The sequence below is a fragment of the Archocentrus centrarchus genome, chromosome 14, assembly GCF_007364275.1.
Source record: "Archocentrus centrarchus isolate MPI-CPG fArcCen1 chromosome 14, fArcCen1, whole genome shotgun sequence".
Lineage (NCBI taxonomy): Eukaryota > Metazoa > Chordata > Actinopteri > Cichliformes > Cichlidae > Archocentrus > Archocentrus centrarchus.
This window is the reverse complement of record NC_044359.1, coordinates 2,280,902-2,299,528: the sequence shown is the minus strand read 5'-3', so window position 1 is coordinate 2,299,528 and position 18,627 is coordinate 2,280,902. Positions and strand designations below refer to the sequence as shown.

General features: G+C 43.8%; 3 protein-coding genes across 3 annotated transcripts; all 3 read left to right on the top strand.

The window, feature by feature from the left end:
- Positions 1–3,452: 3,452 nt before the first annotated feature.
- or70b1 (olfactory receptor, family 70, subfamily B, member 1) lies at positions 3,453–4,418 on the top strand. The gene has a single exon (XM_030746169.1). The coding sequence runs from the start codon at positions 3,456–3,458 to the stop codon at positions 4,416–4,418; it is 963 nt and encodes a 320-aa protein (XP_030602029.1). The 5' UTR covers positions 3,453–3,455.
- Positions 4,419–7,775: 3,357 nt separating this feature from the next.
- On the top strand, positions 7,776–8,717 carry LOC115791882 (olfactory receptor 2F1-like). Its single transcript, XM_030746168.1, has one exon. It carries the CDS (start codon positions 7,776–7,778, stop codon positions 8,715–8,717), a length of 942 nt encoding a protein of 313 aa, XP_030602028.1.
- Positions 8,718–15,999: 7,282 nt separating this feature from the next.
- Positions 16,000–16,941, top strand: LOC115791881 (olfactory receptor 2F1-like). The gene has a single exon (XM_030746167.1). The coding sequence runs from the start codon at positions 16,000–16,002 to the stop codon at positions 16,939–16,941; it is 942 nt and encodes a 313-aa protein (XP_030602027.1).
- Positions 16,942–18,627: the final 1,686 nt, after the last annotated feature.

Below are 18,627 nucleotides of genomic sequence, written 5' to 3'. Positions count from 1 at the left end.
ACAGAATATTCAGCCCTAAAATCCAAACACGTGTCCTTTAGCCTGAAAATCCCTCACGTCCTGATGGGGCTGTCTTCAACAAGGATTAGTGGTTTTGTTTGCTCGTGTTTAGGTAAAATGAGGTCACACATTTATATTTGCTGTTTCTGCTCAGCTCACCTGAAGCTGGAGCGTCACGTATACAAACAGAAAGTTTGCTGTGTGAGTCTTTGCTGGTGCATTCTCTTCATCAGCGTTTTACCTGCAAATCACTGGAATTATGTTTAACAATAAAGTTTGTTTTTTTTTTAAATCATTGCTGCATTGTTACATGACCATCTACTGCTCACTGCACTCCATGAGCTCATTGTTTACTTACAGGTGCTCCAATGACAGGAATGGAAGTCTGTTTATTCATTTTTAGCTTTGAAGGAAAAAATAAAGTTGAGCTGTTGTCATAGCCTTGGCATCAGCATCTGTTGCACAATAATGTTGGCCAGAACTAGAGATCGATTTGACCAAAGATGCTCAAATTCACTCCAGAGGTGCATACTGTTCAAACTAGACCCAGAATATGTAAGTTATTAGATCTTACAAAGGTTTGAGGGCAGAAAAGTTTCAAGGCTGACCAAAACTTTGGGAGGAAACTGAGGCTTTGAGTTTGCATCAGAAGTTTAACAGAAACTTTCTGCAACAAACAAGCAGGATGATTCAGTTCAGCTGGTGAGGCGGGGGGGGGGGGGTCTCTCTGGAGAGTTTTCTGTCTCATGGTACTAATTAACAAATTGTTGCTGTAACAACAACAGCAAAAACACATGAAGCACTGAGGTCATATTTACATTAGATTACTCAGCAGATGACCTCATGGGTGTAATGCAGACACTGGAAGTCTTTGCTGTTTGTGATCTTTAATTAGCCTCAAGTCAATTAGTTTCTGTTTTCATTCTGTAACATGGTACATGAGCAGGTAATAACACAATCTAACCCACCTGTTGTTTAAAGGTTTATGGCCTTTAATCTTATTTCCAGTCAAAACAGTTCTTAGCTTTGAGTCATACAGTCCTCAGATCTCTGTATGAGCCTGCTGACCATTCAGAAAGGACAATATGAGTCAACACACAGCCCTGTATTTTAAGGTCTCCTGTAAATCTGCAGAACTTGCACTGATCAGTGTTAAGGTCCCAGCAAAGCGCTGATGTTGAAATTGCCTGGAAAAGAGTAACAGCCAAATGAAGAGGATTGGAGTATTCCAGATAGATGGCAAAAGGATATTTTAGGCACGACTGGATGAGAAATCGTTCTGTTCAGCTGCTGACTCAGAAAATTAGTGGCAGACAGAAGGAAGGAAAAATGAACCCACAGCACCTTTAATGACGTTCTTGGAAACTATCATGTTACACAGTTTACTTTCAGTTCATCTGCTGCCTCCCTTGTTCAGGCATCACTCTCATGATTGTGACCTTTGACAGATATGTGGTGATCTGCAGTCCTCTGTGCTATGCTGTCATAGTGACCAACCACATGGTGACATCCACTGTTTTGGCCTGGGCACCTCTGCTTTGGTGGTTTGGTCTGATTACTATGACTGTGTAGCCGAACTGATGCAGGACTTTGATCACAAACCCTTCCTGTTACAGTTCTTGTGAAGATAGCTGCCATTCAGCAGCCTTCAGGTGGTTAGTTCTGCTGAAAAGACCTCCTACAATAAGGAGCGCTACAACAACCTCGGACGACAAAATAACCTGTTAGCAGGACAGAAAGCCTGTCAGAATCACTACTCAAATCTGATAAAGGCTACTTCAAATCTTTGGTGACTTTGTTTCAAATTATGTCATGAAATGGCGTGCGAGGAGCGAGGACCCAAATGCAGAGACTCACAGAGGAGACAGTGACTGTGACTTATAGTTTCCATCCACTTATTATGGGCATAATCGTCGTGGTAATATTGGGGGGTTTTAATGGTTTCTTTGAACTGTCCTTTTTCCAGGATGGAAAAATTGTACAGCAAATATCTGTAATGACTTTCAAAAACAAGAACTGGGTGCAAAAGTTTAAGTTTATTTTGGATTTTCTCTGATTCACATGAGGTCAAATTTTTACACACAGGCTTAAATATTCCCATAAATTTACTCAGATCTTTTAATAAGTGGTGCTAAAGGTTCTACAGTGTCTCGACAAAACCAAGACCTATTAACTTCTTGTCAGTGATCATGATGGACTACAACTGGTAGTTTGTCTTTGCCAGCATAAAAAGGATTTGTTTGACAGCACTGACCGGAGTGACCGATACTCGGAACAATGGGAAAGTCCAAGAAACTCGGTGATGACCCAACAAGGAGAATTGTGGATTTACTCAAGCTGAAAACGTCTCCTGGAGGTGAGCCTTTCAAAGCTAAGAACACTGTAGCAACCGTCAAGCATGGTGGTGGTGCTAGCATCATTCTCTGGAGCTGAGTACTGGTACATTTCACAAAGTGGATGGAATAATGAATGAGGAGGGCTACCTCCAAACTCTTCAAGCTCACTTCAAATCAGAAGTTAGTTTTGGAGCCAGTAAATCCGGCCAGTCGTAAGCCCAACTCCAATCCTGTTGAAAATTTGCACACTATGCTTAAAACCAGGTCTGTGAAACCAACCAATTTAAATGAACTCTACCAATCCTGACAAGAGTCACACTTTGGATCTTTACATTTAGTTGTTCACATTTTCTGTCCACCACCTGTTGGCAACTCAAGACTTTCTGAAGTTGTAATCCACTGACACATTGGCCATTAAAACAGAAAGTTTATACAAGCAGAATCACTGAGTCAGACATCCTTCTTAGTGCAGAAGAATCCCTCAGTGAATGTAATGTACCTAAGTGCCATCCACATAATGAGGTTTTGTTCACCTTTTCAGCAATGCACAGCTGCATATGTCTGTATTATGCAAAGATGACCTTAACTGAGTTCATACTAGTTGATTTCATATTAAAACAAAGTCCACAGAGTTGAGCCGTGTGGCCTAATCATTTCTATTGGCCATTTCTATGGCAACTAGCTGGATATTACATTATGCACTTCCTTCCCAGATGAATACATCTCTACAAAAGCGAGACAGAGGTTGCAGCCCTGCCACATGGCTGGTTGGTGAGTATCTGAATGAGAAGAAGAGAAAGGACAAGAGAAATAACAGGTAATATTTAATATTTATTTAATCATCCAACTCTTTCAGAGTCCATTGATCAATTTTCTGAACCATTTACCTAGTTGAGGGTCGTGGGAGAGCTGGAGCCCATCTCAGAAAAGGCCCAAAGGGTGTGTGTTGTGCAGAGGACACCACTAGGTCTCAGCTTTTAATATTTGTTTCAGTTCTTTAAAGCTGACACACGTTAGTTTACATTTATATGCATTATTAGTTTTGACATGTCTTATCTCCTCTGGAAAAAGTCATGCATGTCACAAATATACTGTTTTTCTTTGTTGTGTTTCAGACTGATGGAAAACCACACATTCAACAGCTTTACCCTCCAGCTGGAGGGATTGAAGGTCACAGAGGTTTCCAAATATCCCGTCTTTTTCTCTTTCCTTTTCTCCTACATACTGATAATGACAACCAACATCAGCATCATTGTCCTGGTTTTCATTGACAAAAGCCTTCACCAGCCAATGTATCTCCTGTTCTGTAACCTGCCCTTTAATGACATTGTTGGAAACTCGATCATGATACCTCGTTTACTTTCAGATATTCTTCTGCCTACTTCTGAGCGCCTCATCAGTTATTATGAGTGTCTTGTTCAGGCTTTCACCACACATATGTATGGCACCACTTCCCACACTGTGCTCATGATTATGGCCTTTGACAGATATGTGGCCATCTGTAATCCTCTGCGATATGCTTCCATAATGACCAACACAATGGTGATCAAGCTGACAGTTTCTGCCTGGGGGGTGGCCTTTGTTTTGGTCGGGATTCTGCTCGGTCTGACCATACGGCTGAGTAGATGCAGGACTATGATCACAAATCCTTTCTGTGACAATGCCTCATTATTTAAGCTCTCCTGTGAGAACGTGGACATTAATAATGTCTATGGCCTCGCTTTCACTGTGGTCCTGTTCACAGGTTCTATAGGCTGCATGGTTCTCACCTATAGTCAGATTACAGTGGTCTGTGCGAGCAGGAAGAACAAGTCTTTGAACAGTAAGGCCTTAAAGACCTGCAGCACTCACCTCTTTGTCTACATGATTATGTTATTTTCTGGGGTTCTCGTCATAACGCTGCATCGCTTTCCTCAGTTCGCCGACTACAGGAAACTGTGTGCCATTTTGTTTCATATCATCCCAGGAAGTCTGAACCCCATCATTTATGGTGTGCAGTCAAAAGAGATACGAAAATTCCTGTTGACGGTGTTCCGCTTCAAAAAGGTTTTACCGTCATTGTCAAGCAAACATTTAGGATGAAATGTGCTTCTTCAAATATATATATATATATATTTTAATTTTCTTTATGCTCATTTTCCTTTTGCCACAATGGATTTACTGCAATAATAAAACTTTTACAGTTTTTTAGGGCCCACTGATATTTTCTGTAATTTTGTTGATAATAATAATAAACGATATTTTGCATTTTTTAAAAATGTGTTCGTAAAAGAAGGGCAAGCTAGTAAAATATAAGACTTAACTCAGTGTTACTGACACGTTAACTTTGGTGAGTTACAAGAGACTTGAGAGGATGGGAGGAAAAAAAAAATCAAAAAAGGGGCAGTCCGGGGGGGTGGGGGGGTGGGGGGGTGGGGGGGGGGGTCCCCCTACATTATAGCAATTAAAAAAAAATCACAGAAAATACACACCTTCATCTGCTCAGAAACCTGCTTTTTGGTAGACCGCTTCAGCATATTATCTGAGGCTGCAAACAGGCTCCAACAATGTTGTTAGGTTATAACGCAGTGACTGTAACATACTTTAACTCAAAGGATATTAACCATAGACATACATGCCGCATTGAGCGGGTGCCAAAAACTGTTGCACTGATGAACAAAGCAATAAAATCAGGAGAATCATCATTTGTTGTTGTATGTACACATATATATAGCATTCATATACAGTACACAGCATTCAAGTCATCCCACAGATTGGCTGTGTGTCCATGTTGCACACAGATCACAATCAATCAATCAATCAATCAATCAATCAATCAATCAATCAATCAATCAATCAATCAATCAATCAATCCTTTACAGATATTCCTGATCTCAACTCATTAAGTGTATAAAGCACACCTATTATAAGAATCACTCCTTGCAAATTGCCACCTTACTGTGGTGGAGGGGTTTGTGTGTCCCAGGGACTATGTTGTCAGTGGACTTTTATTCCCTGGTTGGGTGTCCTGAGGAAAACTTGTCCTGGATGAGGAGCATTGTGTGGCAGCTGAGGGCAGAGGCCCTGTTGCACCTATTCCCGGCAATGGAGGCTGGCAACTGGCACATCACTTCTGTGGTGGGAAAGGAGCCTGAGCTAATGCACAAGGTTGAGCGATACTGGCTAGATGTAGTCATGAACTGTAAAATCTTGGACGAGAACCTTCTTCTCTCGGCCAGAACACTGAAGATTTGTTGTGGATTGTCTTCTAGCATGACAGTGACCCCAAAATACTGTCAAGTTAACACAGGAATGGCTAAAGAAGAAGCACATTAAGGTTATTGAGTACCCTAGCTGGTCTCCAGACCTCAAAAAAATCTGTAGAAGGAGCTGAAGCTTTTAGTTGCCAAGTAGCAGCCAAGAAACCTGAAAGAGAGCTTGTATAAAGAGGAGCGAGCCACATCCCCGCTGAGATGTGTAAAAATCTGGGGACCAACGACAAGAAACATCTTACCGCTGTGCTTCCCAACAACGGTTTCTCCACCAAGTACTAAGTCATGTTTTGCTTGGGGATCAACCACTTATTTCACTCAAGGCCATCCAAATCCATTTATAACTTTAACTATATAGTGTTTTTTATGGATTTTTGGTTAGAGAGATATCTCTCTCCTTTAAAATTAAACCACACCATAAAAATTCAAGCCTGTTCATTTCTCTGTAAGTGAGCAAACTTAGAAATCCAGCAGAGGATCAGACAGTTATTTCCCCCACTGCCTAGAGTCTCTACTCACTAGACCTCAAGATTCATTAAATAGTAGAAGAGCCAGATTGCATCAGTTTTAAAGGAGTATTACATCTGATTGTGTAAAAACTTTCTTTTTATGTCAGTTTTTTGCATTAGCCTTTATTTCTTAGAAAAGGAACGATCTAAGCTTTATAATAATGTTCTTTTCTTGATGAAGGTTTTTAGAAAAGGACTGAAGTCACAGCAATATCTTCTAGACACTGCTGAGCAAATTTTAGCTTCTTTAATCAGCATAATAAATAGCAACTGTGCTAGCATGGACCATTTGACCCTAACTTTAACATGCATTAGATAAACCAATGTATCTTTGGATCCACCATTGGGCCAGGACCCTTCTGTGTGGAGCTTGTATGTTCGCCCCGTGTTTTTGTGGGTTTTCTCCAGATACTTTGGTTTCCTCCCACGTTACAAAGACGTGGGGTTTGGACATAACTGTTCCCATGATTCTATGGGAGAAAAACTATTCTTTGACTTGTATGATGTCACAGAAAGGGGCGCTTCCTAATTTAATCATCTCACGCACATAGCTCTGATTGTGAACACAAAACCCCAAACGCATGTTGATCAAACCTTTCGTCAATAAAGGGCAGCCAATCAGAAGAAAGTTGGTTTTGAGGGAAGGCGCGCTGACAGGCAGCAGATCTCAGGCGGGTTGTTTTGCCATCATTAAGTAAATAAGCGTTATTAAAGCTACTGTAATAGAGTCCAAGAATAAACATTAGAACATTAGTATAATAGGTCCTCAATAACAACTCAGGACTACACAGTCCATTAACGACTCTTTTATATTACTCTTTAAATTTATCATATGTTGGACAAAAAAAAAAAAAAATTAAAAAGTGAATCCAAACGTTTTAGTGGTAGTGCATACAAACAGCTTAAAACTGCATATTGTAACTTCATATCTGAAATCAACAACAGCAAAGGATCAAACCATCATCGATTTAGATTAAAACCTTCCTGAAACTCACATGCATACACAGATTTTTACAAAAATACGTCTGAACTTATTGGGAAGATGGCTGACCATTCCCTCCAACAGTGAATCTATACTAATGTATTTTTGATAAAATCATGCATATACATTATGTTTATTTGGAAAATGGAGTTAAATTTTATGATTATTTTATGGAACAACAACGCACAGAGGCCACTTTCAACCACAGGAAAAGCCTCTTAAAAAATGGGCGTGAATTAAAGCTGAAAGTCTGCACTTAACAGTATGTGTCACACACAAATCACAGCATTCATTGCATCATCATCATCATCGTCATCATCGCAATGCATGTGATGTTGGGAAGCAGGTTGCTAAGTTACAGTTAACCTGCCAACATGTGAAGCTGCAGCTGATGACCACTGATAAAACAGATAAAAGCGTCTGCAGCTTCCTTCGTGTTTGGGGTGGAGGGTGGTTCATGTGAGAGAAACATGGATGTCATCTGTGCCCTTTCTTTGTCCCAGCAGCTCTCAGAAGAGTCCTCACTGAACTGTTAGAGTGATGTTTGAAAAGCCTTCTGCTTCATAATGTGCTAGTCTCTGTAAAACTTTAAAATGTGACAAATGTTCTCTGATGCTGGATAAACTGCTGTTGTTTTTCTGTGCTTGTTTTTGACTATTACAGGACTTACAGGATATTATAGGACTTATTACAAAATATGGACAACCAGACCTTAAATGCAGATATCCTGATCCTGGAGGGCTTAAAGGTCACGCCACAGTCCTCCATCCCTGCCTTCATCCTCCTCCTCCTCATGTACATTTTTATCATGGTGTCTAACATTGGCTTGGTGGTGCTGATCTTCATGAAGAGGAGCCTCCACCAGCCAATGTATTTGCTCTTCTGCAACATGAGTATAAATGAAGTGTTTGGGGCCACCATAGTGGTTCCTCATATCCTCAGAGATCTGTTTGTGGCAGACTCGGAGCGCTACATTCATTACATCGTCTGTGTTGTCCAGGCCTTCTGTGTTAATCTCTATGGAGGCGCCTGTCACACTATACTCATGACCATGACTTTCGATCGATACATGGCCATCTGCAACCCGCTGCGCTACACCGTCATCATGACCAACGGGATGGTGGTGAAGCTGTCGGTGGCAGCGTGGGTGGTGGTGTTAGTCATGGTGTCTATTATGCTGAGCATCACAATCCGCCTGTCACGCTGCAGGAGATTCATAGACAATGCACACTGTGACAACGCGTCCCTGTTCAAACTCTCCTGTGAGGACGTCATCATCAACCACGTGTTTGGCCTCAGCTACAGCTTGCTCCTGCTGGGCTCCTCCATCGGCAGCGTGACTCTCACCTACCTGAAAATCGCTGCGGTGTGTTTGCAAAGCAAAAACAAGACACTGAATAGCAAAGCGCTGCAGACCTGTGCCACCCACCTCACTCTGTACATCATCTTGGTTTGGTTTGCCTTCATCATCATCATCCTGCACCGTTTCCCTCATCTGTCCGACTACAGGAAGGTGGTGACCACTGTGGGTGAGGTGGCCCTGCCAGCCCTCAATGCTGTCATCTATGGGCTGCAGATTAAAGAGATCAGACAGAAGATTGTGACTTTGTTTCAAAGGAAAGGACATTTACAACGATAATCAAGCAAAATGTATACAGAACGCCTCTTTATTGATATCTGAACAGTTTTTAATTACATCAGTGAAATGATGGCCACATATTTGTACTCAAACCAACGGTGTAAGAAACACCTGTTAAAACCCTCTGAGGTCTCAGCCAGCACCAAAGTAACCCCAAATCTCATTCTGACTTTTATGACTTTTTTGAGGAGGAATTATAAATTATTTATGCGTGTCTGTGATGATTAGTGGTGCTTAGACCTCAGATGGCCAAATAATCAGCTACTCTACTTCAGCTTTACCTGTGTACTTTTATGGTTTGACGTCTGTTAGATATTCTTATCCTTTGCCTGTAGTTGGGTGAACACTTTACATAAGCCAAAATTTCCACATAAACATCTGTTAAAACCCTCTGAGGTCTAAATCATCACCAAAGTAACCCCAAAGCTCATGCTAATCCTATATTTGATTACATTTTTTGGAGTAAATGATCATCTTTCATTATCATTTTTATGTGTATCACTGGGAGAACAACTTTCAAAACTTAAAAATCACATGTTTTCATATTAAAAGGTCATGAGTAGTGGTACTTAGACCTCGGAGGGCCAAGTAAGATAAGATAATGTTTATTCATCATATGCACAGTTATACACAGTACAATGCACAGTGAAATATATTTTGTACCTGCAGCCAAAAATAAGTAGTAAAAAAATATATAAATAAGAAGAATAAAAATAAGTGATTCACTATACACTATACATAGAACAGTATAATAACGCAATATAATAATTTACATTGTGTATAATAGTCCAGTTTAGGCCTCAGAGTTGAGCAGACAGACGACTTGTGGGTAAAAACTCTTCTTCAGCCTTTCAGTCTCAGTCCTCAGGCAGCAGGAACGCCGGCCTGATGGGAGCAGGGAGAAGAGAGAGTGTCCGGGTGGTTAAATTGAAGACCTTGTTAAAAGGTTTAACCCTCTGAAGTTGATGATGCTGGCACGTCTAAATGACATCACAGATTTAAGAAGATGTAACAGTAGAACACTCTTCCATGAATCGCCATCTTATCATGGTCCTGGGTGAGGGTCCAGACAAAGAGTGATTCCAAAAACCCTTATGGAAAACACTGTTTACCCTGCCCGGGATAGGGTTACCAGGTCCCCACCCTAAATCCAGGCCTGGGGAGGGAGCTGGAGGGAGTGTCTGGTGGCCGGGCATTAACCTGTGTTGACTGGCTGGGCGCAGCCCAAAGAAGAGACATGGGCTCATGCTCCTGTAGGCCTACCACCCACAGGACGCATCGTAGGGGTTGGGTGCAATGTGTGTTGGGCAGCGACCAAGGGCAGAGGCCCTGGCAGTGTGAAATCCGGATATCGAGGCTTGCTATCGGGACATGAAATGTCACCTCTCTCCCTGAGGTTGCTCATGAGGTTGAGAGATACCGGCTAGGTATAGCATGGCCTGGTCTCTGGAACCAGTCTCCTGGAGAGGGGCTGGACTCTGTTCCAGTCTGGAGTTGCCCTCGTTGAGAGGTGGAAATCTGGGCTGGGTATTCTTTTATACACGCAGCTGTCTGCCTGTAAGTTGGAGTTTTCACCGGTAGACGAGAGGGTTTCTTCTCTGCGCCTTTGATCAGGGAATGGGTCCTGACTGTTGTTTGTGCTTATGTGCCAGTTCAGAATACTCATCCTTCTTGGAGTCACTGGGTGGGGTGATTTAGGGTGCACTATCTGGTGACTCCATTGTCCTGCTGGGAGATTTCAACACTCAGGTGGGCAATGACAGTGAGACCTGGAGGGGCGTGATTGGGAGGAATAGCCTACCTGATCTGAACCCAAATGGTGTTTTGTTATTGTGGCCTTCTGTAGTGGAAGCAGAGTCTGAGGATGAGGGGAATGACTTGCCCATCACTGAGGGTGAGGTCACTGAGGTGGTTAAATAACTCCTTGATGGCAGGGCCCCTGGGGTGGACAAAATTTGCCCTGAGTTCCTGAAGGCTCTGGATGTTGTAGGGCTGTCTGGGTTGACACTGCTCTGCAACATTGCATGGAGATCTGGACCAGGGTGGTGGTCCCCATCTTTAAGAGAGTAGACCAGAGGGTGTGCTCCAACTATTGGAGGATTATGCTCCTCAGCCTCCCTGGTAAGGTCTATGCCAGGGTGCTGGAAAGGAGGGTCCGTCAGTAAGCTGAACGTCGGATTCAAGAGGAACAATGCGGTTTTCATCCTGGTTCATCCCTCGGTGTATGCTGTAGGTGTGCTGTGGGAGTATGGGGTGTCTGGCCTGTTATTCCGGGCCATTCAGTCCCTGTACAAGCGCAGCGAGAGCTTGGTCCATATTGCCGGCAATAAGCCGGACTTGTTTGCTCTGGGTGTTGGACTTCGCCAAGGCTGCCCTTTGTTACCGATTCTGTTCATAATTTTATGGACAGAATTTCTAGGCGTATCCAAATGGCAGAAGGCTTCCGACTCGGTGGCCTCAGAAGTTGCATCTGCATAAGCTCTGCTCTTTGCAGATGATATGGTCTGGTTGGCTTCATCAGGTGATGGCCTCCAACATGCAGTGGAATGGTTCACAGCCGAGTGTGAAGCAGCTGGCATGATAATTAGTACCTCTAAGTCTGAGGCCATGGTCCTCAGCTGGAAAAGGGTGGAATGCTCACTCCGGCTCAGGGAGGCGTTGGAGGAGTTTAAGTATGTCAGGGTTTTGTTCACGAGTTCACGAGTGATGGGAGAAGGAAGCACAAGATTGACAGATGGATTGGGGCTGTGTCTGCAGTGATGTGGACCCTGCACTGGTCTTTTGTGGTGAAGATGGAGCTGAGCGTGAAAGCAAAGCTGTGGAGTTACCAGCCAATCTACCCTGACCTATGGTTAGGTGACCAAAAGAATGAGATTGTGAATACAAGTGGCAGAAATGAGCTTCCTTTGAAGGGTGGCTGGCCTCTCCCTTAGAGATAGGGTGAGGAGTGCAGCCATTCGGGAGGGGCTCAGAGTAGAGAAACTGCTCCTCCACATCGAAAGGAGTCATTTGAGGTAGTTTGGGCATCTGAATAGAATGCCTCCTGGGCACCTCGTGGAGGAGGTTTTCCGCGCATGTCATATCGGGAGGAGGCCCCACGCAGACCCAGGACACACTGGAGCGATTATATCCCTCGGCTGGCCTGGGAACACTTTGGGGTCCCCCTGGATGAGCTGGTGGAGGTGGCAGGGAAGAGGGACGCCTGGGCTTCTCTGCTTAAGCTGCTGCCCCTGCAACTTGGCCCCAGATAAGTGGAAGAAAATGGATGGATGGATGAACCAGCAGTCTTCTAGGCCCTCATTAATCATGTTCTGCAGGATTTTTTGAATGCTTTTGTCTTTGTTTATCTGGATGACATTTTGATTTTTTCTTTTTTTTTTTTTTTTTAAGCCTGTCATGTCTGGCAGATCTTGCAAGCAGAACTGTGACCTGAAAGCGTTGTTGTGCCAAACATATTTGCTATTTCAAGGTGAGCTCTATAGGTTCTCTATAGGCTTCTCTTGTTAGCGTGTGACCCTTTATTTTATTTGAATTATTTTTAGCATACTGTGGGAAAAATTTTGCCAGAGCTGACAGGCTTAGGAAAAAGAAAAGAAGAAAAGAAAAAGGGAGAGAGAAAGAGAGAGAGTAAGAGAGAAGGGAAAGAAGAGAATAGAGAGAAAAAAAATAGGATGAATAAACCAAATAATTAGTCACTCTTTAAACATAAAAGATACTGACAATACTTGCAAAATTAAAAATTGTGTGGGGAAAACAAAAATTGCTTGATTACACAGACCAACCCTTTTGTATTATGATTACGTGAGTATTTGTGTTTGTGTCATGAAATGTACTTACAATGAGGGCAGAACGCCGCAGCTCTGCCCATCAGAAGCTAGAGGCAGACAAAGAGAGCCCCAGGAAGCCGAGGCCGCCAGCAGCCCATCAAGACCTACGAAGACCTGCGGCCACTCATTCCAAAGACAACCGCACACCCACCCCAGCAGACAGCGGAGGGAGGTCTCGGACGGAGCCCCCCCAGTCAAGGAGCAAGGGCACCAGAGAATCCGAGGCAACGAGAACCCCCCCCCCCCCCCCAGCGGCCAGCCCCCCGCACAGGCCGGCAGCAGGGCCCCAGGGCCCCGGCACCCGAGGACCGCCCGAGCCCCCGCAGAGCCCCCCCCACGCAGAAGAGGCCAATGCAGCCCCGCGCCGCAGCCCCCAGGGGAGCAGGTCACCACCCACGCCAGAACATCCAGCCCCACCAAGGAACCCGGAGGTACCCACACCCCAGGGGGGCAGGGGGGCAGGGGGGAAGAGGCAACCAGCAAGGAGCGGCCAGGAGGCAAGGCACAGGCCCAGACCCAGGTCCAGCCAAACATACAACCCCACGCACACCCACAAGCACACCCATGTACACATTTATGCACAAATACATATACATGCACATACACACTCACTCATACATATATAAACATAGATACACCATACATATACATCCACTCACCCACCCATACTCATGAAGACTATGACAAATACAAAGACACACATTCATTCATAGCTACCCACCCTCTGAAGATGGGGTGAGTGGAAACCACCCCAGGGCCAACAGTGACCCCAAGACGCCGCCAGCCCGGTCCCCAAGGAACCACCCAGCCCCCACCCCGGGCGAGGTGTAAGAAATCGGGGTGTGAGATGGCCATGCGTGTATGTGTTATAATGACTATAGTGCAATTAAAAAGGAGAGGCAAGTGGCCACACGCAGAGACGTGTGGCCACTTGCCAGGAAGGGAAAAAAAAAAAAAAAACCTGGAAGAAGAGAGCCAGCTGTCCACTGGCTCAATAGGCACCCCGATCTCCCACACCCCAGCCCAGGGCAGGGGGGCTGAACCCAGGGCCGTGGTGACAGCATCCCAGAGCACTGCAGCACCTGAGACTGGTGCCACCGCCCCCATCGCAGAGGGTAGCACAATCACACTAGACGCCCATTCACTCAACAATAGATACAAACAAGCGACAGGACATACTGGGCTGATTTGGAAATACGGTGCCCTGTCCCCACCAACCACCCCACTGCGGCCCCCACCCCACCCCCCAGCAATGCAGGCACCCCAGGGCCCCAAGAGCGCAGACCGGACATCCAGACGCAGGCCACGTCAACCCACCCCACCTGGTGGCGCGCCCGGGACAACAGAGACCCCCCCCAGTGCCAGGGGGGACCCACCGGGAGCCGGCACGGCCCCAGGCCCCGGGCCCCAGACCCCAGCCCCCGAGCCACACAGGGAAGACCAGCCAACCGTCCGAGGGCTGGCACCCACCACCCCAAGCACCCCGGCCCACACCCCAGGACCGTAAGGCAGCACCATCCAAAGCCCCACCACCATCAACCAGAACAGGCACACAGACATCATCAGAAGGTCGCCCCAGGACTCCAGTCTCAGGAGGCTACCAGCTACACAGGCCCCCAGAGTCCTCACCCGACCGCCTACAAAGCACATCAGGAGCAGAACCCACAGCCAACCACCCCCACTAAGTAATGGAGCTGATCAATGGGAACCAAAGAGAGTCAAATTCCTCCAATTGATCTTTAGAAGAAGCAGACATTCTCTCTAAACTAAAATGATCTATTAATACATTTCTGTATTGAGTAATACATAGTTTATTTTTTGACTTCCAATTCATGAGGATAGTTTTCTTAGCGATGCACAAGGCTGTAAGAACAATGTGTGATATATTTGACTCCATGACTAATTCACTAACATCACCTAAGATGCATAGCCTGGGGGAAGTTGGGACACAACAGCTAAATTTGTGTTTTTCTAGGTGCCTTGAGGTACTTCAACGTCTCCTCAAAATAAACTGTTTGTCAAAGCTGATAAATGTGAGTTCCACTCTGCCAGTACTTTGTTTCTTGGTTACATTACTGAGAGGGGTTGGGTGAAAGTGGACCCATGCAAAAAAAAATCAAAGCCATGTTAGAATGGACCAATCCCAGGACTAGGAAGGAACGACAATGTTTTCTTGGGTTTGCCAATTTCTATAGCAGGGTTATTTGTAACTACAGCCAGACAAGTCTTCTGCTAACATGTCTCACCTCCACTTCCAGGCCCTTGGTATGGACAAATTAGGCCAACCAGTCTAAAAATTAACGGAGAATCTCTGCTCGGCCATGGTACTCATCCACCCTGACCTACACAGCCAGTTTGTTGTTGAGGCAGACACGTCAGACCCTGGATGTAAGCTGCATCCCTGTGCATACTTCTCTAAATGCTTGATACCTGCTGAAAAGAACTATGATGTTGGTAAAAGAGAAGTCCTAGCCATTAAACTAGCCCTGGAACAATGGAGACATCTGCTGGAAGGAACTGAGCAACCATTTATTGTACGGACTGATCACCAAAACTTAAATTGCCTACAAACAGGAAAGAAGCTTAACTCCCAGCAGGCAAAGTGGCAATTGTTTTTAGGGAGGTTTAATTTCACCATTTGCTGTCGTCCTGGTTCCCCATAATTAACCTTAATTATGATGAATACTCCCCATTTACATGAACAAACTGGAGTCTATAGATAAATATGATTCAAACCATTGCAGTGCAGTACCATTAATACCTATAGTATGCTCTAATCTCTGTAATAAAATGTTATGGTCAACATTATCAAAGCTGCACTGAGGTCCAACAGGACAAGCACAGAGATGAGTCCACTGTCAGAGGCTGTAAGATGATTTTTGTAACTTTTTTGTATTTCCTGTTCCAATGTTCATATTTTGTTAAACTCCTTGAATTAAAGTTGAAAGTCTGCACTTTATCATCCAAATTTAAAATCCACTGTGATGTGTAGAGAGGCAGAAAAACTTAATGTCCTAACAGTATGTGTCACACACAAATCACAGCATTCATTGCATCATCATCATCATCGTCATCATCGCAACACATGTGATGTTGGGAAGCAGGTTGCTAAGTTACAGTTAACCTGCCAACATGTGAAGCTGCAGCTGATGACCACTGATAAAACAGATAAAAGCGTCTGCAGCTTCCTTCGTGTTTGGGGTGGAGAGTGGTTCATGTGAGAGAAACATGGATGTCATCTGTGCCCTTTCTTTGTCCCAGCAGCTCTCAGAAGAGTCCTCACTGAACTGTTAGAGTGATGTTTGAAAAGCCTTCTGCTTCATAATGTGCTAGTCTCTGTAAAACTTTAAAATGTGACAAATGTCCTCTGATGCTGGATAAACTGCTGTTGTTTTTCTGTGCTTATTTTTGACTATTACAGGACTTACAGGATATTATAGGACTTATTACAAAATATGGACAACCAGACCTTAAATGCAGATATCCTGATCCTGGAGGGCTTAAAGGTCACGCCACAGTCCTCCATCCCTGCCTTCATCCTCCTCCTCCTCATGTACATTTTTATCATGGTGTCTAACATTGGCTTGGTGGTGCTGATCTTCATGAAGAGGAGCCTCCACCAGCCAATGTATTTGCTCTTCTGCAACATGAGTATAAATGAAGTGTTTGGGGCCACCATAGTGGTTCCTCATATCCTCAGAGATCTGTTTGTGGCAGACTCGGAGCGCTACATTCATTACATCATCTGTGTTGTCCAGGCCTTCTGTGTTAATCTCTATGGAGGCGCCTGTCACACTATACTCATGACCATGACTTTCGATCGATACATGGCCATCTGCAACCCGCTGCGCTACACCGTCATCATGACCAACGGGATGGTGGTGAAGCTGTCGGTGGCAGCGTGGGTGGTGGTGTTAGTCATGGTGTCTATTATGCTGAGCATCACAATCCGCCTGTCACGCTGCAGGAGATTCATAGACAATGCACACTGTGACAACGCGTCCCTGTTCAAACTCTCCTGTGAGGACGTCATCATCAACCACGTGTTTGGCCTCAGCTACAGCGTACTCCTGCTGGGCTCCTCCATCGGCAGCGTGACTCTCACCTACCTGAAAATCGCTGCGGTGTGTTTGCAAAGCAAAAACAAGACACTGAATAGCAAAGCGCTGCAGACCTGTGCCACCCACCTCACTCTGTACATCATCTTGATGTTTTCAGCCTTCATCATCATCATCCTGCACCGTTTCCCTCATCTGTCCGACTACAGGAAGGTGGTGACCACTGTGGGTGAGGTGGCCCTGCCAGCCCTCAATGCTGTCATCTATGGGCTGCAGATTAAAGAGATCAGACAGAAGATTGTGACTTTGTTTCAAAGGAAAGGACATTTACAACGATAATCAAGCAAAATGTATACAGAACGCCTCTTTATTGATATCTGAACAGTTTTTAATTACATCAGTGAAATGATGGCCACATATTTGTACTCAAACCAACGGTGTAAGAAACACCTGTTAAAACCCTCTGAGGTCTCAGCCAGCACCAAAGTAACCCCAAATCTCATTCTGACTTTTATGACTTTTTTGAGGAGGAATTATAAATTATTTATGCGTGTCTGTGATGATTAGTGGTGCTTAGACCTCAGATGGCCAAATAATCAGCTACTCTACTTCAGCTTTACCTGTGTACTTTTATGGTTTGACGTCTGTTAGATAAATACATATTCTTATCCTTTGCCTGTAGTTGGGTGAACACTTTACATAAGCCAAAATTTCCATATTTTTTTAACATAAAGTTGAACTTTATTTTACAAAAATTCACGCCACTGTCATGTTATATCAAAATATGAATGCCTTTCAGTATAGTTGGTTTTATGTATTTGTACTGCGTATAAACTGAAGAGCTTGCTTAAAGTTTTAATGCACACTTTTATTTTGTCAAAACACATTTTCTTAAATTATCACCTGTGTAACAAGTATTACCTGCTTCATGCAGCTGTGAAAAAGTGTAAGTGAGTGTAAATCACAGTGTGAACAGTGAGTTCAGTCTGGATTTAAATGAAAGGTTGAATTCAACATACAGCAGACATTTAGATAAAGTTACTTTATCACAACACTAACTTTGCTTCTCTGATAAATAACAAAAAGTTTCTCATTTGATTAGTGGGAATACTTTCCTGAATATCCCTCTATGGTAGCCAACGTATTTGGAGAAGTAGTAACAGGATACGGGCACAGCGCTGTTACAGGGGCGGACTGGGGAGAAAAAGTGGCCCGGGAGTTCCTGACAGACTGGCCCACTATATATATATATATATATATATATATATATATATATATATATATATATATATATATATATATATCTGTATGTGTGTGTGTGTGTGTGTGTGTGTGTGTATATACTGTATATGAATCTATACATGGCACGTAGTGTATATGACTTTTATTGTCATATGGACAATATTACTTCCAGCAATAATATGACTACAATAATACAATAATATGGCGTAACAAAATAACTAACAAACTTAACAACTTGACCCTGACAAAATACAGGGGAAAAACAACTGGAAAGCTACTGAAACCTACATTGGTTGAAGAAGAGTTTTTACCCACAAGCCATCCATCTGCTCAACTCTGAGCCCTAACTGGACCATTATTGCACAATGTAAATATTATAATTTAAAAAGTGTGTATAGTGTATAGTATATAGAGTATAGTGTATAGTGTGAATTACTTTTTTTTTTTTTTTTTTTTTTTATTCTTCTTATTTATATGTGTGTGTATATATGGTTGCAGGTACAAAATACATTTCACTGTGCATTGTACTGTGTATAACTGTGCATGTGACAAATAAACACTATCTTATCTTATATCTTATCTTGTTCACTCAGTGAGTAACCTCTGCAGCAACCGACTCTTTTCTGCTACACCATCTATAATTTTATCACTCTCCAGCATCTTTAGGACATCTGTCTGAGTAGCCATGAGCATGAAAGCATCAGGGTGCTGTTGTGAAAGAGGAAAAAGGTCTAATGTCTCTGGTTTGGGTCTGGTGAAATACTCAATCTCTGATTGATGGGC

What these genes read in the sequence shown, in the direction of transcription:
- or70b1 (XM_030746169.1), top strand. Translation starts at nt 3,456, where the DNA reads ATGGAAAACCACACATTCAACAGCTTTACCCTCCAGCTGGAGGGATTG.
- LOC115791882 (XM_030746168.1), top strand. Translation starts at nt 7,776, where the DNA reads ATGGACAACCAGACCTTAAATGCAGATATCCTGATCCTGGAGGGCTTA.
- LOC115791881 (XM_030746167.1), top strand. Translation starts at nt 16,000, where the DNA reads ATGGACAACCAGACCTTAAATGCAGATATCCTGATCCTGGAGGGCTTA.